General features: G+C 24.1%; 10 protein-coding genes across 10 annotated transcripts; 4 read left to right on the top strand and 6 right to left on the bottom strand.

Moving 5' to 3' along the window:
* The first annotated feature begins 514 nt into the window (after nucleotides 1-514).
* Nucleotides 515-3,081, top strand: DICPUDRAFT_92480 (uncharacterized protein). The gene is made up of 3 exons (XM_003290354.1): nucleotides 515-832; nucleotides 916-1,670; nucleotides 1,742-3,081. The coding sequence occupies exons 2-3, from the start codon at nucleotides 986-988 to the stop codon at nucleotides 2,902-2,904; spliced, it is 1,848 nt and encodes a 615-aa protein (XP_003290402.1). The 5' UTR covers nucleotides 515-832; nucleotides 916-985; the 3' UTR covers nucleotides 2,905-3,081.
* Nucleotides 3,082-3,155: 74 nt separating this feature from the next.
* DICPUDRAFT_98679 (uncharacterized protein) lies at nucleotides 3,156-4,014 on the bottom strand (the record flags this gene model as incomplete). The annotated part of the gene is made up of 3 exons (XM_003290366.1): nucleotides 3,156-3,360; nucleotides 3,426-3,604; nucleotides 3,708-4,014. The coding sequence occupies 3 exons, from the start codon at nucleotides 4,012-4,014 to the stop codon at nucleotides 3,265-3,267; spliced, it is 582 nt and encodes a 193-aa protein (XP_003290414.1). The 3' UTR covers nucleotides 3,156-3,264.
* Nucleotides 4,015-4,272: 258 nt separating this feature from the next.
* Nucleotides 4,273-5,323, bottom strand: DICPUDRAFT_95133 (uncharacterized protein). The gene is made up of 3 exons (XM_003290367.1): nucleotides 5,196-5,323; nucleotides 4,853-5,121; nucleotides 4,273-4,785 (listed from the first exon to the last, which is right to left on the bottom strand). Exons 1-3 carry the CDS (start codon nucleotides 5,315-5,317, stop codon nucleotides 4,310-4,312), a joined length of 867 nt encoding a protein of 288 aa, XP_003290415.1. The 5' UTR covers nucleotides 5,318-5,323; the 3' UTR covers nucleotides 4,273-4,309.
* Nucleotides 5,324-5,976: 653 nt separating this feature from the next.
* Nucleotides 5,977-6,997, bottom strand: DICPUDRAFT_92482 (uncharacterized protein). Its single transcript, XM_003290368.1, has 3 exons — nucleotides 6,650-6,997; nucleotides 6,361-6,505; nucleotides 5,977-6,287 (listed from the first exon to the last, which is right to left on the bottom strand). The coding sequence occupies exons 1-2, from the start codon at nucleotides 6,936-6,938 to the stop codon at nucleotides 6,444-6,446; spliced, it is 351 nt and encodes a 116-aa protein (XP_003290416.1). The 5' UTR covers nucleotides 6,939-6,997; the 3' UTR covers nucleotides 5,977-6,287; nucleotides 6,361-6,443.
* Nucleotides 6,998-8,038: 1,041 nt separating this feature from the next.
* DICPUDRAFT_37305 (uncharacterized protein) lies at nucleotides 8,039-9,076 on the bottom strand (the record flags this gene model as incomplete). Its single annotated transcript, XM_003290369.1, has 1 exon — nucleotides 8,039-9,076. One exon carries the CDS (start codon nucleotides 9,074-9,076, stop codon nucleotides 8,039-8,041), a length of 1,038 nt encoding a protein of 345 aa, XP_003290417.1.
* Nucleotides 9,077-9,485: 409 nt separating this feature from the next.
* DICPUDRAFT_154919 (uncharacterized protein) lies at nucleotides 9,486-11,245 on the bottom strand (the record flags this gene model as incomplete). The annotated part of the gene is made up of 2 exons (XM_003290370.1): nucleotides 9,486-10,667; nucleotides 11,003-11,245. 2 exons carry the CDS (start codon nucleotides 11,243-11,245, stop codon nucleotides 9,486-9,488), a joined length of 1,425 nt encoding a protein of 474 aa, XP_003290418.1.
* Nucleotides 11,246-12,071: 826 nt separating this feature from the next.
* DICPUDRAFT_20587 (uncharacterized protein) lies at nucleotides 12,072-12,599 on the top strand (the record flags this gene model as incomplete). Its single annotated transcript, XM_003290355.1, has 1 exon — nucleotides 12,072-12,599. A coding segment is annotated over one exon (528 nt), but the record flags the coding sequence as incomplete, so codon positions are not given.
* Nucleotides 12,600-13,187: 588 nt separating this feature from the next.
* On the top strand, nucleotides 13,188-15,221 carry DICPUDRAFT_37287 (uncharacterized protein; the record flags this gene model as incomplete). The annotated part of the gene is made up of 6 exons (XM_003290356.1): nucleotides 13,188-13,607; nucleotides 13,691-14,034; nucleotides 14,114-14,175; nucleotides 14,239-14,788; nucleotides 14,854-15,003; nucleotides 15,083-15,221. 6 exons carry the CDS (start codon nucleotides 13,188-13,190, stop codon nucleotides 15,219-15,221), a joined length of 1,665 nt encoding a protein of 554 aa, XP_003290404.1.
* Nucleotides 15,222-15,502: 281 nt separating this feature from the next.
* Nucleotides 15,503-18,126, top strand: DICPUDRAFT_37309 (uncharacterized protein; the record flags this gene model as incomplete). The annotated part of the gene is made up of 3 exons (XM_003290357.1): nucleotides 15,503-15,583; nucleotides 15,655-16,351; nucleotides 16,409-18,126. The coding sequence occupies 3 exons, from the start codon at nucleotides 15,503-15,505 to the stop codon at nucleotides 18,124-18,126; spliced, it is 2,496 nt and encodes an 831-aa protein (XP_003290405.1).
* Nucleotides 18,127-18,372: 246 nt separating this feature from the next.
* DICPUDRAFT_154923 (uncharacterized protein) lies at nucleotides 18,373-19,294 on the bottom strand (the record flags this gene model as incomplete). Its single annotated transcript, XM_003290371.1, has 2 exons — nucleotides 18,373-19,037; nucleotides 19,105-19,294. The coding sequence occupies 2 exons, from the start codon at nucleotides 19,292-19,294 to the stop codon at nucleotides 18,373-18,375; spliced, it is 855 nt and encodes a 284-aa protein (XP_003290419.1).
* Between the last annotated feature and the right edge of the window lie 15 nt (nucleotides 19,295-19,309).

Consider the following 19,309-nt stretch of genomic DNA (forward strand, 5'->3'; position numbering starts at 1 on the left):
ATTTATTTATTTATTTATTTATTTATTTATTTATTTATTTATTTATTTGTTTATTTATTATATAATAATACAATAGTAGAATTAAAGTTACAAAATAATAATAAATTATAGAGAGAAACAGAAAAAAAATTTTAAAAAGGTATAGTTTATATACAAATAAATAATTATAGGGCATTGTGTATAATTTTCAAATTTTTGTTTTTTTTTTTTTTTTTTTAAAAAATAATAATAAAAACTATCATCACTGAAAAAATTTACGTTTTGTTCTACTTATTTTAACACCTCTAATTATAAAACAATATATTTATATATAATTTAATAACCTAATAATAAATATAACATTAAAAATTAAAAAAAAAAAAAAAGGGGTAAATTGTGTGTTTATGTGTGTTACAATGTGTGTTAATATATATATAAATATATTATTAACAAATTACCATATAACATATTTTTATTTTTAATTTTTATTTTTTTTATATACATTTTTTAATTTTAAAAATTTTTATTCACATCTATTTCTATATTTTCTTTATTTATTTAATTGTATAATAATAATAAAAATAATAATAAAAATAAAAATAATAATAATAATAAAAATAATAATAATACTTATCAATATTGGAATTTGTTTTTACTGTCATTTGTGTTATTTTTTAACAGTAGTTATTGTAAAACTATTGTTGTTTCACTTTATACAATATTTCCTAACCTTTAATTATAATAAATGTACATAGTGGTTTATTTAATTTTAATTAATTTTAAATTATTAATAATTGTTTAATGGATAAATTTTTATTTTTTTTATTTTTTTTTTAATAATATTTTTTTTTTTGTATAATATTAATTTATTATTATTTATTAATTTCTTTATAAAGATTTAGAACTAACATTTTTTTTAATAATAATTGTATATAGAATTTCAAACAAAATTATATAATTCTTTTCATACAAAAAACAAAACAATAGTAAAACATTATATATATAAATGAAAATGGATGCTTTTTCATGCTTTGGTGTTAGGAATAAAAAAAAGTCATCAGTTTTATTGAAGCAAATGCAGGCTGATGAAAAGGAAGCATTACAAAATCCTAATCATTTTAATTTATTATCAACAGAATTAATACTTTATATATTGAAATTTATGACAGTTCAAGAGCTATGTACAATTGCAAGAATATCCAGAAGATTTAAAGAATGCTGCTATGATAGTACACTTTGGAGAACATTAGCAATGAACAACAATATGCCAAGAAAAAAGATTATTCAAGCATTGAAGAACATGGAATCAACACAAAGACTAAGCGCTGTTAGAATGATCAATTTAAATAATGCCAATATTAAACAAACAACCATCGATTATATTGTCACTCATACACCTCAACTAAAAGAAATTAGACTACATAATCTTAAATTAACTGAAAAGACCTCTAAACTATTAGTTGCCAAGTGTCCCAATTTAGAACAAGTATATATGGATGGAGGAAGAACTAGTGATGAATGTTTAGAATTATTAGCTAATGGTGCAGTTAAATTAAAATCAATTAATCTCCACAAAGTAGAAAATATAACAACCACAGGTATTTGCCATATTATTAAAAATACAAATTTAAGCTTCTTAAATTTTAATGGTATTTCAGGCTGGGATATTAGAACATTAGCCCCATATTGTGGTAAGTTTATTGTTTTATATTGTCATACTTAAATTATTTTTACATACTAATTTCATTTTTTCATAATATAGCTCACTTTACCTCAATGGATCTTGGTTCAAGTAATAATTTAAGCGATGACGATTTGAAAGCATTAACCAGACAATGTAAAAAACTTAAATTTATTTCATTAAAGAGCTGCAAATTAATTACAGATCATGGTGTTTTAGAATTAATTCACGATTGCCCACAACTTATGGATTTAAATTTGGCCTCTTGTAGCAAAGTTACTCGTACTAGTGTTCAACATGTACTTCAACAACTTCATAGTTTAACAACTTTAAATCTTTCATGCTTCAAAAATATTCACCCAATTACATTCCCAAAGAATCCATATAGACTTTTAAATACTCTTTCAACTATCGATCTTTCATTCACAGATGTAAACGATGATGATATTAAACAACTAACAGAATATGCAGTAAACTTAAAGAATCTTCGTCTTTGTGCATGCGTAGAAGTAACTGATGGCTCAATGATTTTAATAGCCACTCATTGCAAGAAATTAGTTTGCGTTGATCTTTCTCGTGAACAACAACAAGCAGCTGGTGGATCTCAAAGTAAAGGACCAATGAAAATCACTTTAGAAACTGTTGAAGCCCTATTCCTCAATTGCCCAGATCTTCAAAAGGTAGCTCTTTCTTATTCAAGTAAAAATAATATCACTAAAAGAAGCGTAATGGAAGTTCATGACCGTAGAATGGTTTTAGGTTGGAAAAATATTAATTTCACTTTAAATGAAGAAAATGTTATAGTAAACAATAACTTGAATAATACCAATAACAATAATAACCAATCAATTAATAATACCCAAAATAATACCCAAAATACCAATCAAAATAATAATAACAATAATAACAATATTATTAATAATAATAATAATAATAATAATAATAATAATAATAATAATAATAATAACACTAACACTAACACTAACACTAACACTAACACTAACACTAACAATAACACTAACAATAACAATAACAATAACAATAATAATAATAATAATAATCAACAAGCCAACAGCCAAATCAACAGCCAAACCAACAACCAAACCAACAATACCAATAATATAAATAATAATAATAATAATATTAATAATATCAATAGCAATAATAACTCTCCAATTCCTAGTCCAAACTATTATAATCCATCTATTATACCAAACAACAATATACCGATTCGTAACCCATAATTTATTTAAACAAAAAGCCGGATGTAACTTATATAAAAAAACCCATATATATTTTCAATAAAAATAATAAAACTATAATCTCTTTTTTCTTAAATATAAAATTAAAAAAAGGATTGTGTTTTATATATGTTAAAATAAACTGTAACTATTTACAAAATTTATTCTCTTTTTTTTTATAAAAATGGTAAATAATATTATTTTAAAACTTTGTTGTCTTAACAATTAAACTCTACTTTTTATTTTTATACATTAAAAGAAAAGGTTTTTGTATCCATCAAATAGTACAAAAATTATAATACTTTTTTATTGAATTTATTTTTTTTTTTGTTTTTTTTTTAAATTCTAAATTGTGTGGAACATTTAGTTGAAGGAGAAGAAGGTAAAGATAAATGTTGCAACACTAACAATACCAATAATAATTTTACAAGTGCTTTCGGCGAGTGGAGTGGTAATACCCTATTAATTAAATTATTAATTAGTTAACTATTAAAAAATATTAATCAAACTATAGTTATACAAACTTTTTGAGTTTCATCCCAAAAGAGATGACGAATACCAGTTGAGGTGTGATAGGCTAATGGAAAAGCAATACAGAACTTAGCTGGGTAGACAAGGAGTGGATAATTAGTTTTTAACATATCAATGTAAACAGTGACATCTTGTGGAGCAAAAAGAGCAGTTGAGCAAACACCAAAAAGACCTAATTATATTTAATAATAAAGAACATTAGTATTTTTATTATTATTATTGTTATTATTTTTGCTATTTAAACTATAGAGGTAGTTCATTTAAAAATTAATTACCTAAACCCAAGAAAACACCAGTAACTCTGTGTAAAATACTCATTACAGCTGGTAATGGGAATCTATAAATAAGCACATGTGGGGATGTTGGTTGCTTTGGTACTCTAAGTTCCTCAGCTTTCTTTTCTGTTATAGTGAAATGTTTTGGTTGAGTAGAATAGTTGACTTCTGGTGCACTACCTCTTTGTGGTTTGATGATAGGTGCTGAAACTGAGTTGTAGGTAGTATTTACCAAAGCTCTATCCAAACTCTTTAAAATTGGGTTAAAGTTTTTGTTGGTAAATGAATGTAGAGATCTTCCAAACATTGTTTCTTTTTATAAAAAGTAGATATAAATAAAATAAATAAAAAAATATATACAAAAAAATAAATAATATGTAAAGAAAAAATTTTAATTTTTTTAAAAAAAAAATAAAAAAAATAAAAAATAAATATTATTTTAATTTTTTTTTATTTTTTTTTTTTTTTATTTTATTATTGTTTTGGATAAATGTTCACCCAAACACACACAAAAATAAATATATAAAAAATGAAATGAAACAATTATATAAATTTTTTTTTTTTTGTCTAAAAATAGTAAATAAATTAAATACATAATCTTTTTATTTATGAGTTTTTGGTAAAAAATAAGCATCACAATGATAACCATTACAACCAAATTTGGCACCTCTCCATGAATCTAAATAATAACCTTCTGGACAAATTGGTAAAAACAAAGCACAACCACCACTGTCAGTACAGGATGGACTGGTAAGACATCTGTTTTCATCTCTTGTGAAAATAACAACGTTATTAGCTTTACATTTAAGGAGAGGTAGTGATGGGCATTTGGATGATGGATCTGGTAAACGAACATATGAATTTGAAACAACCACTTCACCATTAACAATTGTTCCCTGGCCAATTAGACCATTATCATCTGATCTAACAGTTTTAGATGATAACCATTCACTGTCAAATAAACTACCAACATTAGCTTCATATGGTTGTTTAATTGAACTTACTACTTGACTTTGACCATATAGGTTGACCAATACGGCTTTAGTTGATGGACATGGAGCTTTGATACATCTAATACCTTTTTTTTGCATTATAAAATAATTAATATTTAAAAATAATATTTTTGAATTAGTTGAAATACATACCATTGTCACTGAACAAGTAAAACTTATCTGTTGAAGCTGGTGTATTACCTAATGGTAATTTTTTATATGCTCTAATGACATTAAAATCACTTGCCTCTTTTGGAAAACCTGGGCTTGGGCTAATGTTACCAAAAAAGATTACAGAGTTTGATTCATTTGAAGTTAAATAATTCTGATAAGATTTTAATGATGCTGGAAGATTAATACTTAATATGTTTTTAGTGTCATTACAATTTAATTTTGTAGCAACATATTGTGGACAAGGGGCTCTATATAGAATTTAAAAAAAAAAAAAATTATATTAATATTAATTAGTTACTATATGATTAAAAAATATAGTTACCTAAAACATCTGATATCTTCCCAAGAAACTGAGTAATACCCATTTGGTCTAATCATAGCATTTTCCTCTGCTAAGCAAAAAGAAATAAAAAAGACAATACAAAGAGATAAAAATAATTTCATAATTTTAAAAAAAAAACAAATAATACTTTTATTATAAAAATATTTTTGAATTTATATACAAATATTTTTAATTGAAAAAATAAAATTTTAAAAAATAATTTTATTTTTTTTAAAATAAAATAAAAAATATTAAAATAATAATTAAAAAAAATAGCTAGCTGGTTGGTTTTTTATTTATATATATATACAAATGTATCTATTAAAGAAATTTAATTAAATAAATTTTTATATGTATAAAATTATTGGTTGTGTGCCAAAAAAATAATAAAAAAAATTAAAAAAAAAAAACACAGAAAACTATTTGGGTATTGCATCATGGGGGGTTATATATTAATCAAAAATGGAAAATAAAATATTATTCTGTGATTCTATCCACCCATAAAAAACAGAAACAATCTAATATCTAGGTTTATTACTAAATTAAGTTATCAAGAAAAAAAAACAAAAAAAATAGTTATTGGTTAACTATTGTTATTACTTGGAATATCAAATATGTGTTATAGAAGCTCCAATCTCAATTATAACCCCTGTTCCAAGATATAAATTGATTTAATTATTAAACAGAGATAAAATAATAAACATGTATTTAATACAGAAAACAAATATAAACAAATAAAAATAAAAATAAAAATTTTCTTTTAACTTTCTATCATTTTTTTGTGTATATATCAACCATCATTTCTATTTTAAACTTTGTTTTTATATATTTTATTCTTACTTTATTTAATCTTTATACAACTATAATAATATTTTTTATAATATTATCATTTTTTTTTTTTTTTTTTTTTCATTTGTTTGGGTTTAATTATTTATATTTTTTTAAACTGATATTGATATTTTTAGTTGAATGGATAAAAAGTAAGGATTAAAGTAGCAATGCTAACAACACCAATAATGAGTTTGCTTGAATTATCAACTTTTGGGATAGTTAATGATCTTTGAGTTTCATCCCACCATAAATGTCTTAAACCTGTGAATAGTTAAATATAATAGTATTAGAAAATGATGATATGATTATTATAGTTATTGTGATGATGACTTACCAGTAGTAAAGTGATAAACTAATGGGAAAGCAATGCAGAATTTAGTTGGGTAGACAAGTAATGGATAACTGGCCTTTAACATATCAATGTAAACAGTGATATCTTTGTGGAGCGAAAAGAGCAGTAGCACAAACACCAAAAAGACCTAATTTTAATAATATTTATGTTAATATTATTTTTTCTTTTTTTTTTTTTTTTTAAAGAAATTATCTTTTTTTTTTATAATTTAATCTAAAATAATTATTTAAAGATAAAATCCATCACTAATATATTATATTTATATAATTACCTAAACCTAAAGAAACACCAGTAGCTCTATGCATAATTGAGATATTGGCTGGTAATGGTAATCTGTAAATAGTAAGATGTGGTGAAGTTGGTTTGATTGGAACTCTGACTTCTTCTAATTTCTTTTCAGTCATGGTGAATGGTTTTGCTTGAGTTGAGTAACTAACTTTTTTTGATGGGACAATTGGTTGTGATGAAACAGAGTTATAGGTGGTGCTAATTAAAGCTCTACCTTTTAAAACTGAGGCATTGTTTCTAGCTGTGAATGATTGTAAAGTTCTACCAAACATTTTAAATTTTAAATTTATTATTTATTATTTCGAAAAATAAAAAATTACAATGAAACGATGAATATGTAAATTAAAAATTATGAAAATAAAAAAAAAAAAAAAATTTAAAAAAAAAAAAAAAAAATTTTTAAAAAAATTTTTTAAAAAACTAAAAAAAAAGTTTTAAGAGACATGTCTCTCTATATAAAAAAACAAAGACTGAGATTCTGTTTGTCATTCTTATGTTATGATTTATAACTAATAAAAATTAATGTAATTTTAATAATAATTCATATAAAAATGAAATAAAAAAAAATAGTAATAAAAGAAATAATAGAATTATAATAAATTGAAAAAAAGAATTGTTTTGTTTTTTTTTTTAAAAAATGCATTTTGTTTTTATTTAAATTTTTTAAGAAGAAACTCATAGAAAATAAAGGAATAGGCTGGAAAAGGAAAAAAGACAAAGGAAATACTCTATAAGGATAAATTAAAAGAATTTACATTAGTAAAATGATCACATAAATTATTTCTATTATTTTTTTATTAAAAAAAATATTATTTTATTGTGATAAATTGTGTCAGAATTATGGAAAATCTTTATAATCAGCTTTTTTTTCAGGTTAAAGGAATTGACATATAGATTTTTTTAATCATCATTAAATTTACACAATATTTACTGTTTTCTAAAATATATACATACCAATTCAAAAAATCACAAAAAGTTCGGTTTTTATTATTTGTAATAAATAATGAAAATAAATTTTTTTTTTTTTTTTGAAAACAAATTTTTTACTTTTTTTTTTTTTTTTCAAAAAAAATAAAAATAAAATTAAAAAAAAAATAAAAATAAAAAAAAAAAAAAAATAAAAAAACTATTTTTTTTATTTAACGTTACTTAAACATTGTTTGTTATATATAAAATAAATATTATAAAATACAGTAAAATAAATTTAATAAAATAAAAATAATAATAAATATAAATAAAATAAAGTTTTTGAAAGCTTTTAAAGTTTGGTAAAAAAAAAAAAATTTGAAAAAAAAAAAAATTTATAGTTTGTTTTATTAGGGGGATTACTATTTACAAATTTTAGAGTTGTTTTAAATATACAATGGTTTGATTAGTTTTTAGTTTTTTCAAATTTGATATTGATATCTAAAAGATTTTGGATTGCCAAAGAGATATTGGTTTCAGTTGATAAGACATATTTAATGATTTCATCAGAAATATTTGGGAACATTGCTTTTAATTGTTTTAAAAGCTCAGCGTCAACTGGTGGAGAAGTAGTAGTGGTGGTGGTAGTGCTAGTGGTGAATGGATCTAAAGTTTTAAATGGTGATGATGGGGAATGGTATGGTGGTGGTGGTGAAGTGGAGTTTGAAGTGAATGATGATGATGATGGTGATGGTTGTGAAAAGGTAATTGGTTGTGAGGTTGTGTTTGGTTGGATGTAGTTGTACAAGTGTTGAGTGTTGGAGAATGGGTTTGGAGATGGTTGGCTAGATGGAGCTGGGACGTAGTGAATTTCAGGTTCCATTAATTTACCTAAATCTCTCATTACATCTTGGAAGAGTTTGGTGTTTGCTATCTCTCTTTTTCTTTCAGCAGAGGTATACTTAACCTCTAAGAGGAGATCAGTAACTCTTTTTTTGTTTCTTTCTTCTCTTTCGTATTCTTCTCTTTCTCTTTGACGTTGTTGACGGTATTCTTCCTCTAAACGTTTTTCACGTCTTAATCTTTCACGGTACTCTTGATCTTCGATATCCCTCATAAAGTGATTGATCGTGGATTCTAAATTGTATCCATTGCTTTTTAATATGGTGCCGATTTGATGATCAGTGAATTTTGAACCAAAAACATCACGTACTTGACTAATTAATCTTAATTCTCTTTCACGTTCTCTTTGTTTCATTTCAGCCTTGATACGATTATCATCAATACGTCTTTCGATTTGAATTTGTTCTGCTTCTAAATATTCGTGACGTCTTTGAAGTGATGGTAAAGCTGCATCTAAACTCCAACCACAACGTTCTAATGTGCTGTATAAGAAATGATCACGTGATAACAATGGGAACATTGTTATAACTTGTTCTATTTTTCTTTCTTTTTCGTATGGTGAAATTAATGGCTTGTTGTCATTTTTATTAAAAAAAAACATCTTTTCTTTTTTTTTTTTTTTTTTTGTATAAACTAATTAAAAGTTTTTTTTTTTTTTTCTTTAAAATAAAAAATATAAATATAAATAAAATTAAACTAAAGTGATAACAAATAAAATACTACAAAATAAAATACAATAAAACAACAATTTATTTTTTTTATTTATAAAAAATTTAATTTGAGGATGATAATCAGAAAAAAAAAAGAAATTTTATTTTTAGTTGAAAAAAAATATATTAACACAAAAAATTGAAAAGATACTAAAAATATATTTTTTTTTTTAAAAATTTTTATTTTTTTTAATTTTTTTTCCCACACCTCCTTTCGAAGAAATTATTTAAATAAATAAATTTATTTGATTTGATTTATAAAAATTTAATTAAAATAATGATTGTGATTTGTAAATTTATTTATTTTTGGTTATTTAAAAATTTTAAAATGGAATTATTTTGATCTGGATCCATGTTTTTATTATTGTTATCATACCATTCTTTTAAATTGGATGAGTCTATTGCAAAGTTTATTGATATATGATTTAAAAGTTGACCATATTGATTAAAAAAAATTATTATATCTAATACTTCTTTTGTTTTTGCAAGTTGCATATTAATTTGAATTTGCTTTATGATATCAAATAAATATTTAAATAGAAGTGTAGTATAAGTTTTATTTAAATTCTTTGACCAAATATCTATTGAAATTTTTTCGATACCACCAATTTCATTATTATCGTTTATATTATTGTTTTTGATATTTTGATTGTTATTTTGATTGCTATTTTGATCACTATTATTGTTTACTATAGGATTATCTATATTATTATTTTTGTGTATTAGATTTGTTGATTTTGATTTTTTAAATATGAAATTGAAAAGATCAATAAGCCCATTAGAAACACCAAGAAAGCCATAAATATAGATGTTTTTTAATGATGGCATTGGTGGAGGATATACAAAGACACCATTATCATCACACTTTTTATAAAATGAGGGAATTTGTTTAGAACCATCTATTGAAACTTCATTACTATCAATTACAAAGGTTTCGATCCTTGAAAAATAATACCCCAATTCTTTTCTACTTGTTTCAAAATAGGGAATTAGTGATAAAGATCCATATCTGAAAAATAATGGAGGATGTTTATTCAAATTGCTTTTATTGTAATATGTTTTTATTGGTGAATGGTTCCACTCGTAATAGTTGTTATCCATTAAATCTGAAAGTTGTTTAAAAAATCTTTTTGAAATTAAACCTAAATAAATCATTTTTCTTATATCTATAACTTTGTAATCACTATCAACAAAGGAAAATTTGAAAAGCTCGTTTATTATAATTTTAATTATGAAATCTGGTAAATGATTAATTGACGCTTTATTATTATCTATTGTATCGTTTACATTGCTTTCAATATTATTATTATTATTATTATTATTATCATTATTTTTATTATGATTATGATCATTGTTATTGTTATTATTTATTTTATTTTTCTTTATTTTTTCTAGAGCCACCTCTTCAAAATCCTTGATACTTAATAAACCAAGTTCTGTAAAAGTTGTTTCACATGGATATAAACTGTACATCATATCATTCTATAAATATTACAATTAGTAAAAATTTTAGAATTTATATTATATTATGTTAATTACCATTTTTTGAGAAGAAAAAACCTGTGTTTTTTTTAAAATTTTTAATTTCTTTTTAAATAATATTTTATCTTTAGATTTTTCTTTAAACCATTCGTCAAACTAAATAGATTAGGGTATTAGAAAATTGGTTATAGGGGTTATAATTGTTTCTAATTTTGAGTAAATACCTTTTCATTCATTAATATGTTATATAATAATTTTTGGAAGATTTTTGGTTTGAGTTTTGGTTGTATATTATTAATTTCCTTAACTACGAGAAAGCTTGAATCGAGAAATACATTGACAATAAAGTGAATATAGTGTTCTAAATTATAAAATTCAGGTGCTTTCTTTTTATGATAACTATTAAAATATTTAATAGATTCGATTCTGTCTTCTTCATTATTTGATTCAAATAATTTAATATTATCTATTAGTTTTAAAAGTTTGCATTCTATTTTTTTATCTTCTAGATCCTCACTGCTATTTTCATTATTACAATTAAATATTCTTTGCTTTTTTTCAGGTTTTTGATCTGACATGTCTGGTGTGTATATATAAAATTAAAAAAAAAAATAATAAATAATTTAATTTTTAAAAAAAAAAAAAAAAAAATAAAAAAAAAAAAATTAATTAATTTTAATAAATTTTATAAAACAGTTCACATTTGTTTTTTTTAAAATTATTTTTTAATTACATTAAAATTTTCTCATTTAATTACATTTTTGACCAAAACAATTCATAAATTTTATAAAAATATAAAAAAAATAAAATGAAAAAAATCTTTTTTTGGTTTGAATTATTTGAATAACCCTTATAAAAAAAAAAAAAAAAAAAAAAAAAAGATATTATTTTTGTGTGTATTAAAAATAGGTGAGAATTAGGGTTGTGTTTTGTTTTTATTTTAAATTTCTATTTAATTATTATAATCAAAACAATAACAAAATAAAAAATTAAAAAATTAAATAAAAAAAGGTTGGTATTACTTTTTTTTTTTTTTTTTTTTTCATAACAAATACCACATTTTGAATTAATTTATTTTTATATAAATAAATTTATATATTTAATTTATTAATTAAATAATTTTTTTTTTATTTTTATTTTTATTTTTTATTTAATTTTTGTTAAAATATTTATAAATATAAATTATATAATAATTTAATATTAATAATTATGATTCAATATTTAGTAACAAATACAACCAATCCATCACCATTAAATTCAGAATCAACAACCCCTCCTATTAGTTTTTGTATCGTTGGTGGATCTTTATTAAAATTCCCAATTTATTATGAAGGAGATGTAATTGCAGAAAAAAGTTATGGTATTGCAATTGGACCAATGAGTGGACCATTAGACAACATCAAAATTCCAGAGGATCTTCAAGTTCTTGTTTTCCTCGATGGCTTTAATGAAACTATTAAAGAAGATTTTATTGGACCACGAGTTACAACTTTACATTTCTTTGACATACTCAAACCTTTAGAACCAAAAAAATCAATTCCTTCAACTGTCAAAAATATATACTTTGAAAATGGCTTTAATCAACCTCTTAGTAGCGATGTTGTTCCAGATTCAGTCAAAGAGATTCATTTCTTTGATATCAAGTCTACTCTTACACAAGAATCATTTTCAAAATCTAGTAAATTAAACACAGTTTATTTAGAAAATGGGTTTGGCCAAGTATTAGAGGATGGAATATTACCACCAACATCAACTATTAGAATAAATAATATTTCTCAACCACTATCAAAAGGATCAATTCCAGATGGAACAGAGTACGTTGTTTTTGAAAATGGTTATAGCCACGAAATAGTTGAAGGAGTTGTACCATCTACAACAGTACAATTAGTTTTTAAAGATATTAAAAAACCATTAGTCCAAGGTTCCATCCCATCAAATACATCAAATCCTTTAGAAATTGTTTTTGACGAAGGATATTCCCAACCATTGAATCCAAATGTAATCCCATCCAATATTACAGAGCTTACTTTCCATTGTTTCGATTTTCCTCAATTAAATACCGACTCAATTCCATCATCAGTAACCATACTATATTGTTGCAAAAAATTACGTAAAGACTATATCAAGAATGTTGAAAATTTTAAAGATAAAGTTCAAAAATTAAAATCAACTTTTTAAAAAAAAAAAAAAAAAAAAATAATAATTAATTAATTTTGTATTATAGGAAAAAGTCATATAAATAAAAATGTATTTATAAATATCAAAAAAAAAAAAAAAAATTCTTTTGAATACCAATAAAAAAAAAAACAGAACAAAACATTAAAATTGATAATAAATAATTTTAATATATTTGTAAAAAAAAATTATTTTTTTGTTTTTTTTTTTTCATTTTTTATTTTTTATTTTTTTTTAAATTTTTTCATTTTTCTTTTTTTTATTTATTAATTTTCTTTTTTTATTTTTTTATTTATTTTTTTTATTGGTATTCAAAAAGAAATATAAAAATATAAAATATTATAAATGGAAAATACATTACAAACACCACCAACAATAGAAAAACCAAAAATCAGAGTTATAAAAAAAGTAATTAAAAAAAGACCACCAGCCAACCCAAATACAATTACATCGAATAAATCAACATCAGCAACGGCAACAACAGGTTTAAAAAGTGATATAGACAAATCAAATGATATAGATAATTTAAATAATAAAATAACAGGTTTAAAAATAAAAGAAAGTAACAGTAGCAATGATACTATCGAAATAAAAAAAGATGAGCATGGTAATAGTGTAATCAAAAATAAACCACAAGTAGTCAGTAAATCTGAAATTTTAAAAAAAACAATAAAAGAAAAAGTTTATTTTGATAAATTAACATTTGATTCTCAAATGTTTTTAATCGAAAATGAGACCACAGAAGACCAATTAAAAAATCATTATGTATGTATCATACTACAATCTTTCATATTACAGACTCTATTTATTAAATAGATTATTAATATGATTTTATGTTTTTAATATAGTATAATTATCTTCAAGACAGCCATTTTAAAGATATTGTTGTTGAGAGATCGACTTCACTTAAATGTGGGTATCCATGTTGTGGTAAATCAATAGATAGCAAAAAAATATTAAATCAAAAATACAAAATTTCCATTAAAGAACAAAAAGTTTACAATGTAGAGGAGTTATCAATGTTTTGTTCATCAGATTGTTTAATTAAATCTAAACTTTTTGAATCAACTTTAGATTCAACTGCAGTATATTTAAGAAAGGTTAATGGTACATCAAAACAACCTACTACCCCATCCAATAATGCCGATGCTAATAAGAATAAAGATGCAGATAAAGTTTTTAATTCATTCGAGTATGTATTCTTTGAAATTATTTTTAAACTATTTAATACAACTATATTTCCAATATTAATATACCAATTCTCATTAAAGAAAATCATTGAAAATTACAGAGAATGAAAATGCAAGTTTACAACCACCAAGTTCGGTATTTGGTAATAATGATGATACATCAACATTTAGTAATAACTATGATAATAATAACAACACTTCAGCAGCAGATAAAAAAAAGGAAATTAAAGAAACTGAAATAAAAGCAGCACCATCACCAACAACAACAGCAACAACAACAACAATTAACCATAATATAACAACAGACACTAAAGTAGAAAAAAAGAAAATTAAAATTATTGATCCAAATAATATACCACTTGTAAATAAAATTAAAGATACTAGCGATGATGATGGAGATAGTAGCATTGATAATGAGGATTTTTCAGATCAAGACGAATTTGAAGAAGAAAACCCAGGCGAAATAGATTCAGACTCTGAAGATGAGGAGAACGATGAGGATTTAGAAAGTAAAAGTGACATTACAGCAGAGTCATCGGATGACGAGTTTTCATTATTTAGACCAAGTTCATTAAGTACTAAAAAATATCAAGATTTATATAAACCTTCAAACTATCATTCAATTTACTCAGCTCTCAGCCAATTTATTACCAAGCATACCAATATCTTTATTAAAACAAATCAAGTAAATTATGAATATATTTTAGAACAAAATATGGATATTAAATCATCATTACACACTCAACTAAATTTAATGTAAATAATAATATCTGTAATAATAATAATAACTAAATACTAATATAACTTCAATCTATTTTTAGATACCCAAGCGTATTAGAACAATTAAATTTCAAACGAACAACAGGAAAAGATAAAGTTATTATGTTACTAGACACATTCAAATTTGATAAACAAATACCATCATTAAAGAGAAATCATTGGAAAATGATGATTTTGGTTTTTTTAAAAGTGTAAGTAAAAAAAAATTCAATTCAATTTAAATTCATTAGCATATACTAATTTATTTATTTTTATTTTTATTACAAACAGTTTATCAAAAAATGATAAAGATTTAGAACAAGATATTAAAGATAAATTTGAAGAATTTACAAATTTGGTTATTGAGTGTGGTTTTGAATTCGATACCTTAAAAGTATTTGAAGATTTATTAACTTTTGGTTATGAATAAATTAAATAAATATTAATTTAAAATAAACTAAAAAGGTGTTTTAAATTATAAATATTATTTTTGGATATCAAGCAGTATCTTTCTTAGTTTTATTTTTATTCTAGGTAAAAATAAAAATTTTTTTAATTTAATTTTTTTTTTTTTATTTTTTTTTTTTTAAATTCATTTTTTTTCTTTTTTTATTTTTTTTATTTTTTAGTTTTTATTTGCAAATAAAAACTTCAACAAATTGTTTATATATTTATATAACTGTTAAAATAAATTAATGACAATAAAATAAAATGAAAATCTTAAATGTTGCAGAAAAACCATCAGCAGCAAAAGAGATTGCTCAAATTTTATCAAATAAAAAATGTAGAATGGTAACTAATAACTTTAAATTAAAACATTTAAAATATAATTTATTAAATTAATACATACTAACTTTAATTAGAGAGAAGGTAAATCTCAATATAATAAAATTTGGGATTTTCATTTAGATATTTTAAATCAAAAAGGTGCAGAAATGATATTTACCTCAGTGACTGGTCATTTAATGGAAACCGATGTAGACGAGAGATATAAACCATGGAACTCATGCGAGCCTATAAAATTGTTTGAGGTACCTATTAGAAAGATTGTTTCACACGACAAATTGAATATCAAACAACAACTAGAAACCGAAATAAAAAAATGCGATGTATTAATATTATGGTTAGATTGTGATAGAGAAGGTGAAAATATAGCGTTTGAGGTATTGCAAGTATGTAATAGTGCAAAAAAAAGGTTCAAGGTTTATAGAGCAATATTTTCTGCCATTATTCCAAGAGAAGTTAATAGAGCAATCGCAAATTTAAAAGAACCAAATGAAAAAGACTCCATTGCAGTAGACACTAGAATTGAAATAGATTTAAGATTGGGTGCTGCATTCACAAGATTTCAAACTTTATATTTAAAAAAATTTCAACTCGACCAACCCCAACCCACACAGCAACAACAACAAAAGAGTATTATTTCATATGGTCCTTGTCAATTTCCTACTTTAGGTTTTGTAGTAGAAAGATATTTTAGAAAAACGAATTTTGTAAGAGAGGATTTTTGGACAGTTAATGTTTATGATAATCGAAGAATTGAAACAAACAATGATGACAGTATGGATTTAAGCGATGATACTATTGGCGGCAAGAAAACTAAACAAAAACAACAAGGACCAAGCGAGGTTGTTTTCTCGTGGAAAAGAAAACGTTTATTTGACTATTCAACTGCATACATATTATATGAAAAATGTTTAGATAATCCTCAAGCAGTAGTTGTCGATATTAACACAAACGATTCAAAATATAGACCACTTCCACTTACAACTATAGAACTCCAAAAGCAAGCATCAAAAAAATTAAGAATTTCCTCAAGTGATACCATGGCGATTGCAGAGGATCTTTACAATAAAGGTCTAATCAGTTATCCAAGAACAGAAACAGATACATTTCAACAAGGAACGGATTTTAGAGGTTTGATTGGTATTCAAGGTAGTCATCCTCAATGGGGTCAATATGCGCAACGTTTAAACAATGGTGAGTTTAAATATCCTAGATCTGGTACAAATAATGATAACTCCCATCCACCAATCCACCCAACTGCTGCTTGTCCAAGTACTCTCCCAGATAGATCAAAGAAAGTATACGAGTTTATTACTCGTAGATTTTTAGCATGTTGCTCCACAGAATCTGTATTGGGAAATACTAGTGTAACCATTGAAATTGAAGGCGAACAATTTGTAGAAACTGGTGTTATGGTAAAAGAGTGGGGCTATTTAGAAGTTTACCCCTATGATAAAAGATCAAACAAAACAATTCCCAAGTATAGGAAAGGTGAAAGATTTCAAGTAAAGAGAATTGAATTATATAATGGTACTACACAGCCACCACATTTCCTTACCGAATCTGAACTTTTATCTGCTATGGATAAAAACAAAATTGGTACAGATGCAACAATGGCCACCCACATTCAAACCATTCAAGATAGAGGATATGTAATAAAAAATCAAGAGAGTCAATTCGAACCAACTAAATTGGGTATCTCTTTGGTTGCAAGCTATGAATTAATGGGTTTTCAATTTTCAAAACCAGAACTCAGAGCTCAAATCGAATCGGATGTAAATGAAATTAGTAAAGGTCGTAAGCAAAAAGAGGAGGTATTACGTACAACTATTGAAAGATATAAAGAGCTCTTTGAAATAGCTTTTCAAAATACAGATTGCTTTGATAGATCCTTTACACAATTTTATCAATTGGCCGAACAAAGAACAAACTTCCATATTGAAAAGCCCCAACTTGTTTTATGCGGTAAATGTAATAATAAAATGGATTTTAAATCTGATCGTAATCAAGAAACTCCAAAGAGAATTTTAAGTTGTCCAACCTGTAAGGATAGTTTTGACTTGCCAGTTAAAGGAGAGATTGGTGCACTAACAGAAACTGATCCACTTTTTAATAGAACCTCACCAAAATTATGCCCACTTTGTTCTTATCAAGTAGTAACGGTATATAATCAAGAAAAAGATTATACCTATACCATTTGCCCAAAGTGCAGGAATAAACCCCCATTTCCAGATAAACAAAAACCATTTCATTGCTTTCAATGTACTAATACTGATTGCTCTTTAGCAAAAGGTAAAACTACACCATCAACATCTAGCAACAATCAAAATAATAATAATAACAATAATAGCTATAGAAACACAAATACGACAGCAACAGCAACAAGAGGTGGTAGATTTGGAAAGACTGCTGCCTCTACCAGAGGTGGAAGGTCCTCAACAAATACCAGACCCGTCACTACTTCATCCAGTAGAGCCAGCCAAAGGGTATTTTCAGCAACAAATAAAAGTGCCCCAACAGTTAAAAAAACTAATAATTTAAATTGGTAATACAATATTTTTTTGATTGTAAAAAAAAAAAAAAGTAAAATAAATATCCACTCCTTATAAAAGGAGTATTGTAAATATAAATATAAATGATTTTTTAATTATTTCCAAAACAAATTCCTCAATTTATAGTTTATTTTTATTGTTATATTAACCTATGTATTGTGTAAATTGATTTTTAAAATTAAAATAATGATTTATTTAAATTAAAAATAAATAAATAAATAAATAAATATATAAATAAAAGTTTTAATATGTTTCAGAGATATAAATAGAGTCACAATTGTAAACTGGACATCCAAAGTTACCACCTGGATATGATGCTAATCTGTAGCCAGTTGGACATGTTGGAACATATAAAGCACATGCACCGGATTGGGTGGTACAGGTTGGGTTGGTAAGACATCTGTTTAAGTCCCTTTCATAGACAGTAGTAAAACCATCAGCACATTTAAGAAGAGGAAAGGATGGGCATGGTTTCGATGGATCTGGTAAACGAACATAAACTGATGAAAGAACAATTTTTCCAGTAGAGTCGATTGAACCCAAACCAATATATCTTTGTGTTTCATCATTGAATAGTTTAGCTGATAACCAACTACCATCAAAAAGATTAACATTGGTAGAATAAGGTTCATATATATCTTGAACTGCTGTTGAAGTGGCAGTATTCAATAAAGCTGCATCTATTGAAAAACATGGTGTGGTGATACATCTAACTCCATTATCACCAATCATATAATACTTGTCAGTTGAAGTGGATACATTTGGTTGTGGTAAACGTTTATAAGCTTTGACAACTTTAAAATCATTCATGTTATATCCATTTCTATTTGCAATTAAAGAACCATAGAAAATAACAGTATCAGCTTCTGATAAAGTTAAGAAATTTTGTTCTAAACCATTTGGGAAAACTATAATTTAATTTTTAAATAAGTAAAAATTATATAAAAAATTATATAAAAAATAAAATAATATTACCTATATTTTCAACAACTATTGCACCATTATTGGTATTTATTTTTTGAACTTCATATTGTGGACATGGGACGGTGATACATTGAATGTTTCTATATGACAACTTGTAATAGTAATTGTTAATGGTAGCAGAGGACTCTGCACCATAACATGAAACAAATAAAACAAAAAGAGATAAAATTATATAAAACATATTTAATAAAAGTGG

Source organism: Dictyostelium purpureum (assembly GCF_000190715.1).
Source record: "Dictyostelium purpureum unplaced genomic scaffold DICPUscaffold_221, whole genome shotgun sequence".
In the NCBI taxonomy this organism is placed as follows: domain Eukaryota; phylum Evosea; class Eumycetozoa; order Dictyosteliales; family Dictyosteliaceae; genus Dictyostelium; species Dictyostelium purpureum.

Bases quoted from the DNA above. Each gene is read 5' to 3' on its own strand.
- DICPUDRAFT_92480 (XM_003290354.1), top strand. From the start codon at position 986: ATGAAAATGGATGCTTTTTCATGCTTTGGTGTTAGGAATAAAAAAAAG. The intron at 1,671-1,741 runs GTAAGTTTATTG...TTCATAATATAG, and splicing joins AACATTAGCCCCATATTGTG to CTCACTTTACCTCAATGGAT.
- DICPUDRAFT_95133 (XM_003290367.1), bottom strand. From the start codon at position 5,317: ATGAAATTATTTTTATCTCTTTGTATTGTCTTTTTTATTTCTTTTTGC. The intron at 5,122-5,195 runs GTAACTATATTT...AATTCTATATAG, and splicing joins GAAGATATCAGATGTTTTAG to AGCCCCTTGTCCACAATATG. The intron at 4,786-4,852 runs GTATGTATTTCA...TGCAAAAAAAAG, and splicing joins TTACTTGTTCAGTGACAATG to GTATTAGATGTATCAAAGCT.
- DICPUDRAFT_92482 (XM_003290368.1), bottom strand. From the start codon at position 6,938: ATGTTTGGTAGAACTTTACAATCATTCACAGCTAGAAACAATGCCTCA. The intron at 6,506-6,649 runs GTAATTATATAA...TATTAAAATTAG, and splicing joins TGGTGTTTCTTTAGGTTTAG to GTCTTTTTGGTGTTTGTGCT.